This window comes from Oryza sativa, chromosome 3, assembly GCF_034140825.1.
Source record: "Oryza sativa Japonica Group chromosome 3, ASM3414082v1".
In the NCBI taxonomy this organism is placed as follows: Eukaryota; Viridiplantae; Streptophyta; class Magnoliopsida; order Poales; family Poaceae; genus Oryza; species Oryza sativa.
The window spans coordinates 9,178,485-9,199,887 of record NC_089037.1 but is presented as its reverse complement, the minus strand read 5'-3'; the positions used below and the strand labels follow the sequence as shown (position 1 = coordinate 9,199,887).

General features: G+C 46.6%; 2 protein-coding genes, 1 long non-coding RNA gene and 1 pseudogene across 6 annotated transcripts; 1 reads left to right on the top strand and 3 right to left on the bottom strand.

Moving 5' to 3' along the window:
- Positions 1–855: 855 nt before the first annotated feature.
- LOC107280226 (uncharacterized) lies at positions 856–6,113 on the top strand. The gene is made up of 4 exons (XR_001544176.3): positions 856–991; positions 1,820–1,857; positions 1,957–2,044; positions 5,974–6,113. It is a non-coding gene; the product is annotated as an uncharacterized lncRNA (long non-coding RNA).
- On the bottom strand, positions 6,111–11,075 carry LOC4332397 (uncharacterized). The gene is made up of 3 exons (XM_015773078.3): positions 10,894–11,075; positions 6,536–7,161; positions 6,111–6,429 (listed from the first exon to the last, which is right to left on the bottom strand). The coding sequence occupies exons 1-3, from the start codon at positions 10,998–11,000 to the stop codon at positions 6,365–6,367; spliced, it is 798 nt and encodes a 265-aa protein (XP_015628564.1). The 5' UTR covers positions 11,001–11,075; the 3' UTR covers positions 6,111–6,364.
- Positions 11,076–13,397: 2,322 nt separating this feature from the next.
- Positions 13,398–16,896, bottom strand: LOC4332396 (E3 ubiquitin-protein ligase SDIR1). Of its 4 annotated transcripts, none has more exons than XM_015773051.3 (9): positions 16,780–16,896; positions 16,330–16,540; positions 16,195–16,249; positions 16,048–16,100; positions 15,727–15,955; positions 15,503–15,638; positions 15,291–15,339; positions 14,539–14,664; positions 13,398–13,784 (listed from the first exon to the last, which is right to left on the bottom strand). In XM_015773051.3, the coding sequence occupies exons 4-9, from the start codon at positions 16,093–16,095 to the stop codon at positions 13,671–13,673; spliced, it is 702 nt and encodes a 233-aa protein (XP_015628537.1). In that variant the 5' UTR covers positions 16,096–16,100; positions 16,195–16,249; positions 16,330–16,540; positions 16,780–16,896; the 3' UTR covers positions 13,398–13,670. The 4 variants fall into 4 exon arrangements, with proteins under 4 accessions (XP_015628537.1, XP_015628534.1, XP_066164704.1 ...); XM_015773048.3 differs by having other exon boundaries at positions 16,350–16,540; XM_066308607.1 differs by lacking the exon at positions 13,398–13,784 and adding an exon at positions 13,991–14,180 and having other exon boundaries at positions 16,350–16,540.
- Positions 16,897–18,048: 1,152 nt separating this feature from the next.
- On the bottom strand, positions 18,049–18,567 carry LOC112938164 (uncharacterized; annotated as a pseudogene).
- Positions 18,568–21,403: the final 2,836 nt, after the last annotated feature.

Sequence of the window (21,403 nt, the reverse complement as noted above, 5' to 3'; positions counted from 1 at the left end):
CGGTGTGCCCATCCGGACGCCGCCAAGTACCGAATGGAACGAGCCACCAACCAAACCCGCCCGTGCGCGAGGAGACCGCCGAAGATTTTCCTTCCCCCCGCACTCTACTCACTCTCGTTGCCGCACGGGGCGATCGGCCGGTGGAGCCGAGACCCCACGCAGCCGTGGAAACCCAGATCGATCTCCCAAGTCGTCACAACGCGCGCCGCGCGCGCGTGGAATCCCCAAGCACGACACGAAAGGCCGGCCGGCTCGGGCACACACATACGCACATGGACGCACGCACACGGTGCCGTGCGGTCAAACTGGGCCTCTGGCCGTGCTGAGCGAGCGTTGAGAATTGAGACGAGGAACCAAGGCTGCACCCGGCGGGGTGATGCGGTTTCGTCGTCAGTCGTCACACGTGCGCGTTGGGGAGGTGTAGCCGTGTAGGGGCCGGGGCAATCAACCGCGAGCGAGGCGCTGTAGCGGGCGCTCCACCGGTGCAATCGGAGGCCGAAACGTGCGCGCGCGACAGGAGGGGGGGATATGAGTTCCTGGCGGTGACGGCGACCGACGACCTTCCTTTCTCTCCGGAGGTGTGGAGGGGTGTGGGCTGGATGGGGATGGAGTCCAGTCCCCACTCCACTCCCCCCGGCGCCGAGGCATGCTCGGCACCGCACGTGGGGGTGGCTGGGCCCCGCGCCATCCCCTCCCACCGGACCTGGATCCACCTCGCCGATTTGACGCGCCCCCCGGCGTAGAGTATGTACAATCCTCCTCTTCGTCCTCTCCCCGGTGAGGTGTCGCGCGTCACGGACACGTAGTCGAGTCGAGACGAGACGACGACGACGCGCGGCGTGTGGTACACGGCGGGCGGCAACAGGTGCGGGGGAGCCAGCCCACGTGCGGCGGGTCCCAGCAGCCTCATGTCCCTGTAGAGCGGCCGCGGCAATACCTGCTCACGCGAACAACGACGTTTTTTTCAGCTTTCACACCAACCTGAGCACTGGTATGATCTCGTTTCGCTAATATCTTTTTGAGTAAAGTCCATCACCGTCTCTAAAATTTTACTGATGTATCATCTCGATTTCTAAACTTGCAAATCGACCGTTCAGATCCTTAAACTTGTTTGACTGTGTCATCCCGGTCCCTAAACTTGCAGATAACTTACTTGTTTATGTCCTCCAACTTGTTCAGTTGTGTCACCCCGGTCCCTAAACAGGATGGTCTAAAAACTTTCAATTAAAAAATAAATCATAACTTTTTCATGTGAACTCTAATAAAGACAAACTTTATATCAAAATTGTAGCCCTCGACGCGAGCTACAACTTTGTAATTGAAAAGTTTTTGAATTAAAACTGTTTAGGGTCCCAAAATATTGTTGCATGTTTATAGATTTTGAAATTTTAATTTTAAAATTACATTTTGGGAAAAAAATGACTTATAAATAAAAAAAATCAACTACAAAGTTGTAGATCGCGTCGAGGGCTATAAGTTAAATATAAAGTTTGTCTTCATTAGAGTTCACATGAAAAAGTTATGAATTATTTTTAAATATAAAGTCTTTAGACCGTCCTATTTGACCCAGATGATATTCAAATCCAAGTTTAGGGACCGGGGTGACACAACTGAACAAGTTGGAGGACCTAAACGAGTGATTTGCAAGTTTAGGGACCGGGATGACACAGTCGAACAAGTTTGAGGATCTGAACGGTCGATTTGCGAGTTTAGAGACCGGGATGACACAACGGTAGTACAAGTTTTAGGGACCGGTGATAGACTTTACTCTATATATTTTTCTTGCCTGATCGGCTTGAAAATCTGCCGGTGGATTCAGAAAAGCTTCAGAAAATCTGCTCGGATACCATACCACAGGTAGATCCATTCATCCATATGAATGTGCGAATATAATACTGTTGCAGATTGCCAGTAACTCAACTCTGAGTGTGCAAATATAACTCTGAACACCTGCAGCGACAGGGTGGCCATGGCTGTGGCGACGAGAGGGAAGTTGGTGGCCTCTTGGGTCTTTGACTGAAACCGTGCAGGCAAGATGCCGCAGGTGAGTCGAACTTGGGCACGTACAGAGTACGGCTTTGTTTAACGCTTGTCTTGGCGCTTTACCGTGGAAACTCTCCACGACGCCGCATACGTGATTTTTTTTTGGGGGTAATTGCATACGTGATTTCAATCAATCTTTTTAACGTGATTGTTCTCTCTTTCTTATATATGTAAGACTGTCTTTTTAGCAACTCAAAATGGCAACTTTTCTATTTTTCTTTAGCATAATTCCCAATATATTAAACGACGTGTTTTATGAAAAAAAATCCTATATAATTTTTTAAGAAAAAAACAAATTCTATTTTTAAATTCGTAGCAATTAATTATTAAATTAATCATTTGCTAATGATATACCTTGTTTTTGCGTGCCTGAGTTAAGCTTAGCCCAAACGCTAAGACGAACGAGGCCTAAGTATGCTTCTAGGTCCTGCTCCAAGTAAATAATACGGAAATGATACATATCGGGATCCCGTCGGGATGGGATCATTCGTCCTCGTTGTCTATCCAAAGAGAAGCGAGAGCTCAGTGCCTGAGCCGTGAGGAGAAGGTGGCTGCCGTCTGTCAGTGAGAACCTTCGGCATAGGTTGGGGAAGAGGACCTGCTTGGCGAGAGGAGGACGCGGTTGCTGGCGACGAGCCCCGCGCGATGAGCTCCCGCGACGTCGAGGACCTCGTCTACGTCGCGTCGCGGCCGCGCGAGCCGGTGGCGAGGGATATATCGACGAAGAGAGGAGGGGCGTCGGTGGCCGGAGCCAGGGAACAGAGTGACGTCGGTGGTCGGAGCTAGGAGAGGGAGGGGTGGTGGTGGTGGTAGCCGGATCCGGGGGAGGGAGCGGCGGCGGTGGTCGGAACCATGGGAGGGAAGGGGGGCGGCGGTGGCCAGAGCTAGGGGAGGGAGAGGCGGTGGCGGTGGTAGCCGGAGCCGGGAAAGGGAGAAGCGGCGATGGCTAGAGCCACGGGGAGGGAGGGAGGACGGTAGTGGTCGTCGACATTGGCGTCAGGTATGTCTAGTGTCGGTGATATGAGCCCGGGGGTATCAGGTTTAGAGGGAGGAGGCTGCCCCCCGACGCCACGTGGCCCTCCCCCGAAGGGAGTCAGGCCCGAGGTAGGGTGGCGGCCACTCCTTCCCCAAAGACTAGTCGGAGGAGGCTGCCCCCCGATGCCACGTGGCCCTCCCCCGAGGGGAGTCAGGCCCGAGGTGGGGGTGGCAGCCACTCCTTCCCCAAAGACTAGTCGGAGGAGGCTGCCCCCCGATGCCACGTGGCCTTCCCCCGAGGGGAGTCAGGCCCGAGGTAGGACGGCGGCCACTCCTTCCCAGAGACTGGATGGAGGAGGCTGCCCTCCAATGCCACGTGGCCCTCCCCCGAGGGGGGTCGGGCCCGAGGTAGGGCGGCGGCCACTCCCTGGCCGAGACTAGAGGGAGAAGGCCGCCCCAGACGCCACGTGGCTCCCCCCCGAGGGGGGATCGGGCCCGAGGTCGGGCGGCGGCCGCCCCCTCCCGTGACTAGGGGTCGGGCTCCCCCGACCCCCTCTATAGGTCACCACGTACGGTGGGTTAGGTGTCCACCTCCAGGTACCCACCTACCCGCATTTATGGCGTCTCGAGTGGTCGCGCCACGCCACATTTAATGCGGCGTGCAGTGCACTCAACCGGTCTGTGACCGGTCGAATGACCGATGGGACTGGCTAGTGCGCCTGTGCGCTGCTCGTGTGTCAGGCGGCGTGCAGCCTGACATGTCCCATCAAATAGTGATGGTGAGAGGTTCTCATCCTCTTATCCCAGCCGAAGTCGGTCCTCCCGCTCTGGTCAAAGCAAGGCTCCCGTTTTCCGGTGTAATAGGAGCCCAGAAGTCTTCACCCATTAAATGGTGACTGACAGGGGCACCCCCTGTGTCAGGCGGCAAGATTTGACAGGCCCAATCATCAAGACGACGTGTGCTTGGCTTCCCAAGCACAGAGACAAGACATGCATTTAATGCAAAGATTATAATACTTCTCCACCGGAGCTAGGTTAGGTTGTTGGGCCCATGTGGTAACCCCTTGAGGTATAAAAGGAGGTCCAAGCCTAGTGGTGGAGGGGGGGACTAGGGGGCGAACTGGCGCTTAGGTCTGGCAACCCCAAGCACTTGTGTTCTACATTCAATCAATCATGCACAGGAATAGGGTATTACGCTTCTTAGCGGCCCGAACCTGTATAAACCTCTTTGGTCTCATCGTCTTTTGGGGGGGGGGGGGAGGGGCTAACCCCCTCAAGATCACACAGCTCCGCTTACCAAATCCTCGAATCTCACTCGCTGCCCCTGGCCGAACTCACAAAGGGGGGCCTCACGGTTCCCTGGTGGAGGAGTTCATTCTCTGACATCTAGCTTATGATACCCAGTAGAAATCACTTGATATCTGGTAAGTATATTGCCTGATATCTCATAGGTAATGTTAAAAAAAAGATATCTCATAGGTATCACCTGATATCTCGCAAGTATCACCTTTTACGTGGTAAGAATCGCATGATACATGATAGGTATCACCTGATGTCTCGCAAGTATCACCTTTTACGTGGTAAGAATCGCATGATACATGATAGATATCACCCGATATCGGTTAGTACCGGTTATGTATTAGGACTTGATTACTAACTGGTATCATCCGTCCAAACATGATTCCGTTGTATAGCTACTCTTTAATCATGATTCTTTTAATCATGATTAAAATGATTCTTTAATAAAATGTGTATTAGAATATTATTTTAATCATGATTCTTTAATAAAATGTGTATTAGAAAATTATAATATAAATAATAGACTTGCAATGTAATTACAGAATGAGTTTTATAATTTACAATGTAATTACCATATAACTATATAAGTGTAGATAATTTATAGTATAAAAATGATTTGACTATTTTTTTTAACGTGACGTTCATATAGCTACTCTTATTGTTTTTTTTAATGCCCGGAGCCGTCGTCTAAGTAGAAGGGTTTACACTATGACGATAGGTGATAGCGAAGCGCACTAAAACCGCTTGGATTTTCGATCTGTTCAACAAAATTCATATCAAATTGTAAGTTTGGTTGAAATTGGAACGATGTGACGGAAAAGTTGAAAGTTTGTGTGTAGAAAAGTTTCGATGTGATGTAAAACTTTGGAGCTAAACACGGCGTTAGTATAATTTTTTTGTAAAAAAAAAAATCAAAATTCACCTGTTTTTGTCAATAACCAACTGGTTGTTGCGATAACGGACAATTGCGAATTATACTACCTCCACCCCTCTCAGAATATAATAATTTTTAGAGTTGAACATGCTTAGAAAGTAGGTAAAATTAAATGTTAAAAGGCTATGATTTGTTGAGAATGGAAGGTATCTGGAGAAATTAAATAATGAAAGGTTGTGATTGATTAAGAAGAGAACATTGATGGAGAAGTTATATTTTAAGATAAATTTTGAAGCCACAAATTATTATATGTGCATTGTTTTTAGAGAAGGGAAATTTTTACCCGGCATCTTCATCCAATCAGATATATGCAGCCATTTTAAATTAGGAACTTAGCCTATCAAACAGGTTGCTACTCCGATTAGGAACTTAGCCCTCAAATAGCCTAATATAAAATTCGCTCCTATGAAGATTTAAACTAAGTACCTTGGGATATTACATGTGCATAGGTTGACAGCTTGTAAACCTTTCATTGGATTATTCAACACACTCACACAGGAAAGATAACAGCAACGAATAATCCCAGGGGGAAAGAAGAGCGAGAAGCCACCTCCTCTAAGGCCTAGTTCTAGTTTAGTTCGTAACTTTTTCTTCAAACTTTTAAATTTTTCATCACATCAAAACTTTTTTACACGCACAAACTTTTAACTTTTCCATCACATCGTTACAATTTCAATCAAACCTCCAATTTTGACGTGAACTAAACACACCCTGAATTCCAGGCACCACCAATTCTACACGGTTACTGCTTACTACCAAGGTGTGAACAAGGTTTAACTCCCAGTTACCGGTTGGTTTTCTTCTGAAGGAGCAAATGGCAAACGATATTTGCATATACAACTACACATAGGCAGACACATACATTAAAGTAAGCGATTTGATGCACTGGAGGAACGAGTGATCAGACTTCAGAGGAGTACATTAGTCCGTTCAGAACTCAGAAGACATATATACATAGCAGTGAAGAAGATGTACAAAAATAGGCACCTAGCTCCTATAGCAGCTAACACTCGCATTCGCTCGTGCAGGGCTAAGCTCAAATCACACACTGACTGCAGGGAGCAAAGCGTCTTCCGATGTTGAACAGAGCGGAGATTTATGACATCATCAATGCTAAAGCATGAGCCTTGTAAAATACTGCTCAAACTCTTGATCGATCGTCAGCTTATTCTTCTCGTCTGCTCGATCGATTCACGTCCAGATGGGGGCACGCACAATATGTTAGTATCTGCATCTAGCAAACAATGCAAGAAGAAGAAAAGGAAGGTACTCTTGAATGCTCACCATGAATGCTATTCTGGCCTCTTGGCAATATGAGTAAATCTTCTATTCCATTCGAGTAAAGCTTCTCATCTATGACACCAGCAGCAGAACCATCAACATCACCACTCGCTAGATCATTTTTCATTACAACATCATATTGTCCTAGTACATCGTATGCCTCCTCTATGTCATCATCATATGGTAGCAGCATTAGACCAGGGTGATCATACTCCAGGTGCTGCATATCCCAACTGTCAGTATCTTTGGTGCCATTACTACGGGAAGAAGTGAAGGCATCAGATGAAATGTTGTTGCTTGAGCTGCTGGATGAAAATGCCTGGACCTTCAGCATTTTGTGGCTCTCGATTCCGTTTATAGAGTCCACTTCAATGCACCCACCAATAAGGCTTTGGGTGTTGTCACAGGACTCCAATTCTTCAACTCTGTTCACCATATCCATGTCATAGTTCCTGTTGACGAAAATACTGTTGCATCCTAAGCTTTCTGTTCTTGAAGATTCATCTTCCTGCCAAGCTAATCTGTTCCGAAACTTGTACTTCAGTGATGAAACCCTAGTATCACTCAGCTCATACTGAGACTTCCTTTTCTTATGAGGGCTTTCGATATGGTAAAATTTCTCTGAATTGCTGAAAGAAGAACAAACCGTAGCAATAATATCACAAACATGATCTTCATTTGTACATAAAAGTAACAAATAAAAAACATCATAGCAAACAAAAGAGATTATCAGATTTTTCTATATGCCCACATGAACAATCTTTGGAGTTTGGTGGTGATGTTAGAGTACATCTCAGACCTAATAATAACATAGTTTATAATGGGTCATCATAAAATAAACATAATCCAGTGTATCAGAGTGGAACATATCCTAGCTAGTTTCAGTCCAAAAGTACTGAAATTAGAGGCATGAAATTAGAAGATTAGGCGGTGATTGTCCAAATTAACAGTAATGCAGCTCAGAGTTTTTATGAGTTACAAAACATACTGCATATAAAGTTTAAGAAAAGGGTACACACCTAACATAGACGGATAGACCATACCGAATTGGAATTTACATCAACCAACATTGTTCAAACAATTTGGCACTAACTTCTTTACGTACTCCCTCTGTCCCAAAAAGTGTAATTCTAGCAATAACCTTGTGAAATTAGTATTTCTGTGAAATTACTTGGGTGCCCCTATTACTAGTACTCTCCACCTTATCACTACTCCCACCTTGCTAGTACTAGCACTCACCATAAACTAGAATTGCAATCTTTGTGGGACAAATTTCAAATAGTAGAATTGAACTCTTTTTGGGACGGATGGAGCTAAGGGTGTGTTTGGGAGTACACTTTCCCAACTTCTACTTCCTCGTTTTTCGCGTGCACATCCCAAACTGCTAAAGCGATGATTTTTTTTTTCAGGAACATTCTATAGAAAAGTTGTTATAAAAATCATATTGATCCATTTTTCAAGTTTTTTTAGCTAATACTCAATTAATCGTGTACTAATCTGCTGCTGCATTTTGCATTTCCGGGGGAAGGGTTCCCCTCCCCTCCCCAAACAAACACATGCTAAGTTGAGCTATAGTTCCCCAAACGAACACAGGCTAAGTTGAGCTATGGCTCAAACCGGCAAGCTAGCTTGTTTCAGCGATGCCGCACATGCCCAAGCCCCATATTTGGTTACCTTGCTATGAAGCCTACGTTGAGAATGGTTTCTCCTCACGGGTGAGCGTCTTGCCTATTTGAGGCAGTAAGCTCGGCTCACGCTAGAAATCTCTAGCCAAGTGAACATCACTTCATCGGATACGCACATAGCTTCACACGTTCCAATGATAATTCCAAGTCCAAGTCCAGTTCGGCCTCCGGAGACAGCACTGACTTCAAACGGACCTAACACCTTCATGCCAACTCCGATTTGGGTGATCTTGGACTTCATGAAAAGCTTATCTTGCTACCTTTCAAACGCATCTGGTCTCATATCCAAATTCATTCCGAGTCAACGGAAATCGTCAAAACAAGGCAGTGTTGTTGCTGAAACCGAATTTGGACCTTGGGCCTTGTAATAGACTAGGTCCGTCTCGGAAGTGTCCCCCATGAATGAGCATAAACCCTAGATCTATTTTCTTCTCTAAATGTCTATGTACAGCCTCTAGAACAATTGGGTTTTGTTTAGTTGAATTTTGCCAAGTGCCATTCACCTTGTCTGTAGTCCTCGTTCGATTAGTCGGCGACTATAGATTCAGAGCCCCTAATAGTTGGTGTGTTGATTTGCCGGAATCGATTAGATGTACCACTTCAATCGCAACTATTTCTTTGTGCTTAATTACCTATTAGCAATATTTAGATTGCATCTTATCTTGTTCTCGCAGTGTTCTCTCGTTTGCATTGCAGGAATCATCAACCGTGCGTCACGGTTGGTACGACATCGTTTGTGGTGTAGTGATTGCACGGCGTCCTGGACTTGTTATGGTTGATAGCCACGTTGCAAACGTCGCACTTGATCAAAGCGAGAGTTATCCCCTAACCAGAAGATCGGGCCACGAGAGAGAGCGTCATCACCAAGGATCCAAACGATCAAACATACCCATAATTTTATACTCATTGCTTGCATCACACATCTCAGTACCCCTACAGCTTCTGTCAATAGATCAAATGATGTTGTTATAGCATATAGCCATATAATTTAGCATATATATCTATATCAGTATCCTGTCAGTATTGATGTTGTTGGGCAGAACTCAAGATAGGAAGTAGTGGCTTCATGGCTTCAAGGCACACTTTCAAAACACTCTCTGGGTAATAGCAGCCAGAGTGGAGAACAAGATGAGCCAGCGGGTTCTTATGAATGGTCACAAGGTGACAAGTGACAAGAGCTAGCCAGGAATATACATAGATAACTCTGTAACCTACCCTGAGTTGTTAAATTGGTGGCATTCTCAAGATTCGTCAAATAGCTTACGAATACAAGCTCTTTGGATTTTAATAGTTGCATATGATTTTGCCACACCTGGCCAGTGGCCTTTGAACCGTAATGACAATATGCCATTTTGACCTTGACTGATTCCAACAACTCGTGATGATCTTATGATAGAGTTCAAAAATATTATGAGCTCAGCTCACATATAAACACCAGATGGGATGCTTAAAAACATCAGGTCATACCAACTTATTATCCTCGCCGTTGCAACGGATTTTAATTAATGAAAATTATCATTAACTCGTTATTACCATTATTTTTCATACACGTCATCTTTTAATTTCTACATAAATTTGTTACCGACATGTCGGTCCTTTGGTCCCACATTGTTGTTTTTCCCTTCCCATAAAAAATAGAGAGTTGGTCTTTATCACGTGGGTCCTCTAACCCCCACATATCATTTCTCCATTCCAAAATAGTAGGAAATTAGTGGTGGGGTGATGACAGATTCACCACCACCGCTACTTCTTTTTAAAGGAGTATAAATAAAGTAGCACTAAGATGAGATGCTTGATGTGGTATATGGGGTATCATCATTCCAGACTTGATTTCAACTGCATGTACCAATACTGCAATACAAGGTGTATAGAAAGATAGGTCCTTGTGCTAGACATCACATCATAATGGAACGGCGCACGATGTGCCATCCTTTTAAAGAAAAAAAAAAGAGAGAGGAATGGAAAAAGGAATCCTCTAGCACTGCAGAACCTTGCCAGCCATCCAATAAGGAAAACTTTTTTTTTCTAGTAGATAATGATTCAATAAGGAAAACTGCCAGCTTTCTTTCTTTAATCCCGCAAAAGCAGATATACCTTGAATCCTTGAATTAACACCACCCACCTAGCGATTATGATGTCTTTTGTTAGCTTCCCATGCTCGGAACAATTACAATACCAGCAATGCAACAAAGATCTCATTTTGCAAATCAGCAGTTACAAGCGCAACCGTGGGCAACCAAGTTTTTCTCCTGCGATTTACTAGCACTAACTTCTAAATTTTTTAGTTAGCTCGTCGGCTCACTCCCTTAGCAGCAGTGCTCCGTTAGTCCACTGTTTACCGCCAAAAATTAACTAACGGTTCTTGGATCCTTCCGATGGAGAATCTATGCGCACGAGAGGAAGAAAGCATACGAGCTCAGTCCACTTAATTACAAGGGTGGAAATTCCCCATTTCTCTACACAAAGATCTCGCGCGAGTCGAGCCTGTGGATTCTACGCTAAGCTCTTTTCCTTAAATCATAATCAGTTGAAGCACAAGAAGCGAAGAAGGACATGTAAAAACGACATCGCCAATCAGCAACTATAATGGCACACGCACACGAAGACCACAAAATATAGACATGTAGAGCTAACAGCAGAAGCGAGGGGGGAAGATGTATTCTGAGTACTACTAACCAGCCGCTGAAGCTCTGGGTGCGTTCGTTGGTAGAAGCCGACTCCGCCGCCGCCGCCGCCTTCACCATCATCTTGCCGCCGGCGCTGACGCTGCCGCTGTGATCCATCGGAAAGCAGCTGTAGTAGGAAGGTGGAGGAAATGGGGATGGCGAGGGGCAGGCAGGCACATACTATATGTCGTTATTTTACAGGCGGAAGGAACCACATATGTAGCGGGGGCTCAGGCTCAGCTCACTGATGAAGGGAAGGGACAACAACCCCTCTCTCTGACTCCTCCCTATCGGCTCTCCGCTTCCTGTCCAGGGGATTCTCTGTGGAGTGTGCCAAAGGAACTGATGGTTGGTGCCAAAGGAACTGATGGGCTTGTTCGGTATAGCTGGCTGCGGCTGTAACTGTGCTGCATCTGCAGTATCAATAACATATCTTTGAAAGACGTAAATATTAGGAAATGATCTAATATCAAATAATTAAAAGGGGTGAGGCTTCGAACCCAGATCGTCTAGCCCATCATCTTGTGAAACTAGTCGGAAGACCCCTGGGCCTTTCTCCAATAACATATTTTTGAATTGGAGTTGTTGCGGTGTTGCGGCTGTGTAGCCGCAATAAAGCTGATCCGATCAAGCCAGCGATAGGAAACAAAAGGATCCTCTTAACCCCTTTCAATTACAAGAATAAGAAAACGGAGAAATCATATATACCCTAAATTCAATCGCAAAAATGAGAAATCGAAACTTCATATGTTTTTCCTACAAATCAAAGATACCCTAAATTTATGCTTGTACCACCCATATTATGTATGCACCACTTTACTATGACCCACATGTCAGTGGTTAATTACAAACTACACAAAATTAGGGAAGTCTTATCCCTAGCGACAATATGAGAGCTTTTGGTAGCGCTCAAGCACTCAGCACATGTGGAGCTACGAAGTTTACTCTCTCCATCACAAAATATAGTAAATTAGTACTGAATTACACACGTCATATTTTGAGGATAGAGGGAGTTCTGAGCTCGTGACGTGACAGCTATCGTTGCCGATGAAAAAAGAGTGTCGTGTCTGGCCGTCTAAAAATAAGTAGAGATTAAGTTTTGAACGAGATCATAAGAAAAAAATAACTAATTACAATAAACAACATGATTAATATAGCTAAAATCAAACATAAAACCCAAATTAATTCGTGGCTCCAACCCCATGTCAAGTCACAAGCAAGAGGCTAGCCGGTGCGGACAAAGAAACCTTCGTATGTGGATTGTATTGTACTTCATCCGTCTCAAAATATATAAGATATTTTAATCGATTGGAACACATCGTAATACTACGAGTCTGGATAGATTCATGTCTAGATTTGTAGTACTGAAGTGTATTTTATTCGATCAAAATATCTTATATTTATATTTTAAGATAGAGGGAGTATGGTTTAAGTGGGATTTTTTTTTCATTTTCATAGACATGTCTATAACTAAGCAGATATTTTCTCTTATTGGCTTGGTTAAGCTAATACGGATAATTAAGCACGATAATATTTACGTCTAAGATAAAATTATTGGGACAAATCAAACGATATGAGTTAGGCTGGATGCTAAGGGAAACAAAAAGCACCCTAAGACGTCTACCCGATCTCGCAATCTAAAAAGGAAGTCAGTCGCACTCTTATCTCGTGCGCAGAAGATCCCTTGAAACCATGTGCTCGCAGAGAAACCCATGCTCACAGTCACAGATCAATGAAAAGAAGGCCCACTACTTGCTTATCATCGGAGAATGCTCGGCCCAGCACAAATCAACGCCACATAGCTTCCGAACTGCACGAGTTTCGTTTGCGCCAGAGTGCTGGAATAACTTGTACGAGTACTTCGAAATTTTGGTTATAGCAACCATGTAATCTGGTACCACCAATGTTTTAAATAGCGGGCTAAGACATTTAGTAATTAGCTTCTGAAACAGCTGTAGCGGCAACTATAGCGAGCTAAACGGAGCTATAGCGGCTAAATTGTACATGAGAGCCAATAGTTAGAACACTTGTTAAACAGCTATAGCAGGAGATTCAAAACCCTGGATATGACCGAGATAAACTAGCGCCACTTTTTCTTTCACCGAGATAAAGTATCGCCATTTCTTTATCCTTTTCCCAGATGTTCATATACGGGATATTTGAGTTCAAAACAAATGATTCAGTCGAAACATAAAAGAAACCCAGACTAATTGCCATCCAAGGCCCAGGCTGAAGCGTCGCAGCACGACCGCGTCGAGTGGGAGTGCACAGCATCGCTGCTCGGCTTGGACGCTGGCGTGCGCGTAGTATAGAGGCTACATTAGTAAACTCATAGAAGCATAGCTAAATTAGTAGTTAAGAGTCTTTAAAATAGTCAAAAACTTAATTGCCCTAAATAAGGAAAAAAATATAATGATGGTAGAACTCATAAATCAGTTTCTCCTTTTTACTTGTGATAATACTAACAGTTAAGATCATTTTTACTTAAGACTAATAGAGACCAGACCACTACTCTTGGATCTTAAATCCTCTACTGATCTTCAGCCTTAAACACCCATAATACGCCAATTTCCCCACGGAAACAGAGTAAAAAGGATTGTATGTGAGTTCATACTGAACAGGGTACAGGTCAACCAAAAATATCACAACCTTTTGATGCATAAACATCACAGAGAAGTGAACGTTTTTTTATGTACAAAAACACTCCTCAAGACTAAACAGCTAATCCTCATTCCGTGGGTTAAGTCAGTAGTTTTAGCTTAAGACCTGCTGGCCACTCCCAGCAGCTTATACCATGTTAGAAGCATCTGCTTCACCATGCCACCCATCGCTTACACGGTGCTTGCAAACTGGGCATGTTCCCTGTTGGCGCAACCATGGATCGATGCAGTTTGCATGAAACTGCAAAACAAGTGGGAAAGTAAGTAAACCTTGCAGTCCCACCTCATGACACAAAAAACTAATAGCACCAATGTCAATCCTTCGATGGAAAGCTAAAAACTTGAAAGACAACAGCAAAAAGCCAGTGTATGATAGTTTCACTCATATAGGATAAATCGTATCACTATGAAAACTCGAACATAACAAAACACAGTATATAGTTGTCATTGATGTGGCTATGGTCATTCAAATTTAAATTTTACTAAAAATTGTGAGCATATATGACATATTTGGAACTCAGACCGGTACAAATTTGAATACAAGATTAAGCAGCCAAACCAAGCACAGATCACGTATTTTGTGTAGTGGCCAAGGTTCAACATCAAAGACCATCACAGTCAAACACTCGAACCACACCTTACAGAAACAGGAGAGAGTAAGATACTTAGCATTTAGCATACTGGAAAAAGAAACAATTCCTTTCCGAAACACGATAGCTATAGGAAATGATGCAAAAGTTTTCCCTTTGCTTTTTCACTAAACACACATAAATTGCAAATGGCATCAAATATAGTGGTTTCCTAGCATGTTTTGGGATTTGGTTAACAAAATGTCAGGACAGTTACTATATAACACGCTAACAGGCACCATGATCATAGCACAGCAGATATAACTAGGAAATAAAGCCTGCTATTGCTGTCATACAAAGAAAACAAGCTCAAGATGATTCTAGTATACATGTCTAAAAAAAAGATAATTCTAGTATAATGATTACCTGGTGCAGGCATGGTAGGCTTCTCAATAGATCACCCACAACGACTTGTTCTAAGCAAACACTGCATGTCAACTCATCCTCCAGGGTGTTGTCAGTTGCATCAGCCTTGAAACGATCCTGCTTTTTCTACACAGCAAAAAAAACAAGTCACTAGAACAAGGATAATCCAGACCAAACAGCACAGCTGATTGTAATTCTAGGCATGCTGAGTAATAGACAAATAAAAGTGTAAGCATCAACTTTGTGATTGTTATGGAGCTACCACGGTTGACTATAGTGAACATCAAAAAAGCATTTTAATTCTAAGAAATACCACCACAATATGAAATAACCGCAAAGTAACCAAGTACTCTTTCCACAAATATAATGGATTTTGGGGTTCAAAATATGTCCACAAATATAAGAGATTTTGTAGTACTACTATCCAAATCCATCCAACCACTGTATTTATTGCTCACTGATGGTTGCACCGCTAGGCGTGATATTTCCCAATCAAGAAAACTGCTAGCAGCATCGAAGTAATTTCACCTCGACCTTAAATTCTGCTAAACCACCTAGAATCCTTTATATTTGTTGACGGAGGGAGTAACGCTCAATGATTTCCATCAATACAAGCTAAAGAACACATAGATGGCACATTCTATGCTCCTATCTTAGTCATGCCAGGATGTCAACATGCCTATGCAAACAATAACAGTAGATGCCATTCAAAGAATAACCTCTTCATAATCATGTCAGTATTTATTTATTACCTCATTGCCAGATTCAGTAGAAGAAACAGATGGTTGAGATGGTCCATCACTATAGAATCAAAAGAATTAAATGGTTAGTTACATCCCATACAAAGTAGACAAATTCGGAATTATATGGTTGGTTACTTATCAGAGATGGAAGGCAGTTGTAGACTTATCATGCGTTTGCTATGCCAGCTAAAAAATGTAGCCAAAAGGATAATACATCTTACCTTTTTCGGAAAGAGGCACTTCCCTGATGTGCCTGAACCTTGTATTTGAATACAGGAAGAGCATTTATTTCTTCTTCACTCATCGAAGGAGCATGAGGGCTATTGTCTGCATCCAAGGCCCTAAGGGCATCATAATCTGCAAGCAAAACATCAGCTACAATGTAATGCTTGCAGGAGAGTAAGAAGCAGTATATGAATTAACCTAAGTGAATAAAGTGTATCACCTAAATCATCGAACTCGCGGTCAAGTAGCGCAAGTTGGAGCCTAAGGCTCTGCAAACGGCCTCGTGTGGCGAGAGCTATGGTCGGCGGGACATGCACCCGCAGCTCAGTGTGTCCAAGGAAGCCGTTGGCAGCTGCAGCGTGAGCTTGCGCCTGCGCTTGGAGCTGCTGGCATGTGGCGTACATCCTTAGGCTGGTGGCCATTAGGAACACACCCAAAACCAGCCAAACCTACAAGAGACAATTCCGCGCAACCCGACAAATCATGAAATTTCTCCATCAAGCTATATAAGCATAATACATACCATCAATTGATAACTTACCAAAAAGTTCGGAGACATCTGGTGTGAGTTCAGTACCATGAACAACATAAGAACTGCCCAAAAAGAATAATAGATCGCATTAACTAGAAAATCGATATTTTTTACAGCTTAATAATATCGGTAGTACAAAGGGCATGCCCACATTACCAGTGACAAGAAAAGCCAGGTTGCTGTTCACCGGCCGACCACCCGCATGAATCCGCTGCATACAAGCCCCCCCACACAGATGGGAGTCAGAAATTCATAACAAAAAAAGATCTACTTTAGGATGCCAAAACCTACATTTAAGCAGAAACGCTCACCATGGCGCGGCGCTCCGGGGCGAACCCCGGGAAGCCTCCGGCCTCGATGTCACCTCTGCTCCCCCGGAACACGAAGCTCATGGCGCCAACCAGCCACCACCACCACCACCACCACTAGTCTTACGAATTGCTCCAAATCCGCCTCCTTGCCGCCCCTCCGAGGAACAAAAAAACTCGACGAGGCCACGCCCCTGAAGCCCAGCAAAGCCACCGACAAAATATGAGGAAAGCGACGCCCCAACCAAAACCCTACCTAGAAAATCCCCCACGGCTCCCATGTCCATGACGCCTCAACGCGGGAAACGCCCAGATAAACCCCCGAAGGCTACCAGAAGTCAAGAGAACCTTCGCCCAGATTCTAGGGCCTGCCTGATCTTGAAACAGCCGCGGAATCGAGTAACGAGCGTGACTCTCGAGGAGGGGCACTCACCTGATCGGCGACGAGGGGCCTCTCGAGGCGGCGATTCGCTGGCGCGCGGAGGCGTCGGCGCGACGAGGAGCAGCCGGTGCGGATGGGGAAAACGAGAGCGAGCAGTAGAGAGGACTTAGGGGGGGGGGGGGGGGGGGGGAGCTGCTAGAAAGAGGGGGAAGTTTATTTTTTCTTTTTTCTTTTTGCAGTTTCAGATCCTGCGCGCTGCGTAGCCTCTGCCTCCTAGTTGCAAATTTGGATGACACGTGGCTACATAATGGCCGCCTATTGGATGATGGGTGGACGAAACTTTTTTCTCGTGCCAAAACAGAAACGGTTATTTTTGTGCTTCCAGCTGGGATGGGAAACGGCAAGAACATGTGGTTTCTGCAGAAATTGCTCTATTTAGTGCCTTTCATTTGGAGAAAAACATAGAAATTTTTAGAGAGTTTTTTTTATAAAAAACTAAACCGACAGGAGAACTGCCAATTATATTTCATTAAGTAGGAGTAAAAATCCAGACAGGCTTAAAAAGCACGGAGCTCCATACCACTCTAGCCAAAACTATCAACGAAAACAATAGCGGAATCCAAGGACGAACATCGATGTCGAGATGCTGAAGAGGCGGCACATAGCGTTGACATCACAAGGCACGTGTCATCGTTGCCGAGCAAGCCGCCCAGCGACCCAGCAGCTCCGACTCCACGGCGATCACGACATCATTGTAGGCACTGCCAAACCAAGCAAAGCAACACCAAGCTCACACTTTGGACATCAGCCAAGCCCCTGAAGCGCCAAAGCCTGCACTGGCAACAACCACATTCCTAAAGAGAAACTGCAAATGTTATCGATGCCAAGCTTCATCGCACCCCAACGACGTAGCAGCTCCGACTCTACCCGACAGAGACAGACGAAGAAGCTGGATGCCACCAATACAAGAAAGGAGACAAGAAGAAGAAGGCCTCGCCAAGCACATAGGCATCTAGTGCATCGAGCTGACACAGGAGTCCACCAACAGCAAATGGTGCATGGGTAAGGTTCTCCAAGACGATGCCCCCAAGGAGGAAACGACTTGAAATACCACCACCGCCCGTCCGGAAACCGGATCACAGTTTTCACCTGGAGATTGGTAGCGGTGGAGAAAAATGCCATAACGACGCCTCCAAGAAGGAAACGACGCCAAAGGTGTCGCCGTCGTCGTGCCAACCAAAGGCTAAGCAAGGCTTTCGCCAACGATTTCCGTCTAGTGCCACCACTGACCCACACAACAGCCGTCGTCGAACCACCACATCATCTTATCAGCCACCAGTTAGCCCAGTTCACCACCCCATGGCTTAGGTAGGCTCACGGCCTGCTCTCGCATGTCGCCATGGCACCGTCGTCCTTTGCACAAGCCACCGCGTCCACCCTCTCCCGAAGCTCCCCATGGCTAGGACAGGATCTGGCCATAGGAGGGGAGGAGCTCCACGAAGGTGGGTTTTTTCAGCCGGCTGGGAAGAAGAGACGCCTCCGCCGCCACCCGCTTCCCCGTGCACAGGCCAGAGAGAGGCAGCAGCTGATGCACGGTCCACAAGCCGCAGCCACCGTCGTGCAGGTCCTCGTGCTGCGATCGCTGCCGCCTCCGCGCGGCCCTCATGACGCCGCCGCCGCCGCCGTGCGGCCCTCGCGCCCGCCGCCTCCGCGGCCGACCCACGCATCTAGCACAGATCCGACCAAGGAAGGGCCGGATCCGAACTCGATGGCGCCGGATCTGGCCATCGTCACCGGGCTGCGCCTCTCGTGCTTCGGTCTCGTCGGCGCCCCAACCATTTGACTAGGAGTAAGGGGAAAGGGGAGCCCTGCCGCCGCCGTCTTTACAGTCGCCCGGCTTTGACGGCGGCTGCTCGGGCGGCAGCGAGGCGGGGAAGAGGAGGGGAAGGGAGGGGGCGACGATGAGGTTTCGCCGCCCGCGTCACCCCTGGGGTGGAGCGACCGGGGCGCCCGTCCGACTAGCCTCGACTTCTTTTTCTTTAGAGAGTTTATAATATAGAAAAAGTTCTATGAATGCTTAATGCTTTTGAAACAAAGAATTGAATCCTATTATATCATTTGAAATTCCTATTGTACAGATAATTCAATAGAGATTTTGGAGGAAATTTAGCAAGGTCTTCAATGAGTCTATATTTCTCATCCTATCGTATGTTTTTCCTACGGTCCAATCAAATGATAATTCATGTTTGTTTTTCTGTATTTTGCTATTCTTTGTTTTGCACTTGGTTTCGTATTAGAATATTGTGTTTTTTCTATAGTTCTAGCTAGGTCACATAAGTAACATGAGCTAGTCGATTTATTACCCAAGATTGACAAAGAACAGATATCAAGTAAATATGGCACAAGCGAGCAGATAGGTAATACCCGGATCCCATGTAATTAGCAAAACATGCATATTTATTTGTAAACGGTAAAACATTTATAAATTGGGATCAACATGCTCAAGGGGAATGTGTGACTTGCCTTGCTTCTTCACTTGGATCTTCTGAACTCTTATCCTTGCGAACGCGATCTTCCGAAACGACGGGAACTACACGCTGGCACTCAAAACGAGGAAAAATCTAATAAAAACCAAGGAAACAGTACATAAAAAGTAAACAAACATGTAGAGCTCAATTTTAGATGAGTTTTGCAAGTTGAATGGCCCAATTTGGAGTTCGTATGAATTAGATATGAATTTTAGAAGTTTTGAGCCATTTAAATGAATTTCTAGAATTAAACTCGATTTATTGCGCAATTATTATATATTTTCACAAAGGAAAAGGACTGCCGCTGACGTCAGCAAGAGAGGGGGCCGGCGCCGACAGGCGGGGCCCGCATGTCAGCGAGACGAGGTGGCGGTCCACCGTGGACCGGGACCACAAGGACGGTCCACCGCCGGTCCACGGGTTGGACGGCCCAGATCGGCCAAGGCCGATCGGACGGCTGGGGACGGCCGGGCAGCGCGCAGATGGCCAGACAACCGGCGGCGGCGGCGCAACGCGGCGCTGGCACGGGAGGCGGCCGGCGAAGAGGAAAAGGAGGAGGGAGGCGGCTCACCGAGAGGCGCGGCGACGGAGGGAGAGGCCGCGGAGGGAGGCGGTGGCGCTCCACGGGGCGAAGACGACGGCGGCGATTCGGCGGTCTCCAACGAAGGTGGAGGAGCGGCCGGGGTACGGGGGAGCGCGGCGAACGCAGTAGAGGCGGTGGTGTGGCGCGAGGTGGCAAGGAACAGCGGTAAGAGGCGGCCGAAGGCGGCAAACGCGGCGACGTCCTCGGCTTCGCGGTGGAGATGGTGTTGCTGCGGTGGAACGGGAAAACGAAGCAGAGGCCGGGGTGCTACGCGATGCGGCGAAGCCGACGGTGGCGGTGGCGTGGCTTGGTGGTGGCTAGGGCGGCGGTGGCGCGCTGCCGGAGTCGGCAAAGTGACGGTGGAGCTCGGGTTCACGGTGGAATCGGTGCCCGGGTGGTTTATTGCGGAAGCGGAGCGGTGGACGGGATGCGGCAAAGCGCGGCGAGGCCGGCGATGCAAGCGGCGCGGCACGGGGACGGCGGTAGCGGCGGCAGCGGCCGGCTGGAGTCCGCCAGCGAGCGGCGGCGCTTGGGCTCACGGGGAGGAGGGGGTTCCGGGCATGGGGGAGCTTGGGAGAGAGGGGAAAATGGAGGAGGGGAGCACGAGGGTGCTTTATATAGGGCTCGGGGATGGAGATCGTGGCCGGGAGAGGCGGGATCGGCCGGTGACGTGGGGAGGTGAGGTGGAGCTCGTGGGGAGGTCAAACCGGCGCCGTTTCTTGCGGGGTGAGTGGGGAAAAAGGTGGAGGACGTGGAGGGGGTCGTGTCCACGTGGTTGGATGCGAGCTCGGGTGCAGGAGGGCGCCGGATTTTGCGGCGACGTGGGCGGCAATGGCGGTTGGGGTTGGCCGGCGAGAGGTAGGAGGAGGAGCTGACGGGTGGGTCCGCCGGTCCCACCTGTCGGCGAAGGGAGAGAAGGAGGGACGCAAAACAGACTTTTGCGAGCGGGCCAAGGGGGAAGGGAGCCGGCCCGAGAGAGGGAGGAGGCGCGCGGGCCGCGGGAGAGGAAGGAGGGGGAGGAATTTGGGCCGAGCCCGAAAGGGAGGAAGGGGAAGGAAGGAGAATTAAATTTGTTTCCTTTTTACTTAATTGGTTAAATGATCTGTGTGACTTTAAAATTATTTATTGAGCTCCGAAAATTTGCGGAAAAATCCGGAGAGTATTTTAGGGCACAAAGAATATTACAAAATATTCTCGGCCAATGATTTTTAAAGGAAATTTTAATTTCCTCTATAATTTCACTTGATTAAATTGATTTAACTTTTAATATAATTTCTTGAAATGCATTATTAATTGATTTTTAATCCCGAACGAAAATCGGGGCGTTACAAATTTGTCACGCCCAGAAATTTAACCCAAATTTCCAGACTATTTTGCGTATTAAATCCCTGTCCAGGACCAGCCAGGGTACACAAAACGACAAGTAATATACAGTTCGAAACGTAAATAAAGCGTAAAATACTTACGGAAGAGGCACTTAGTCCTCACACCGAAACAGAACGACAGCAGCGGAAAAAGGCGATCCTAGCGGGGCTTCAGCTCCACTCCACAGGCAAAACTCAAC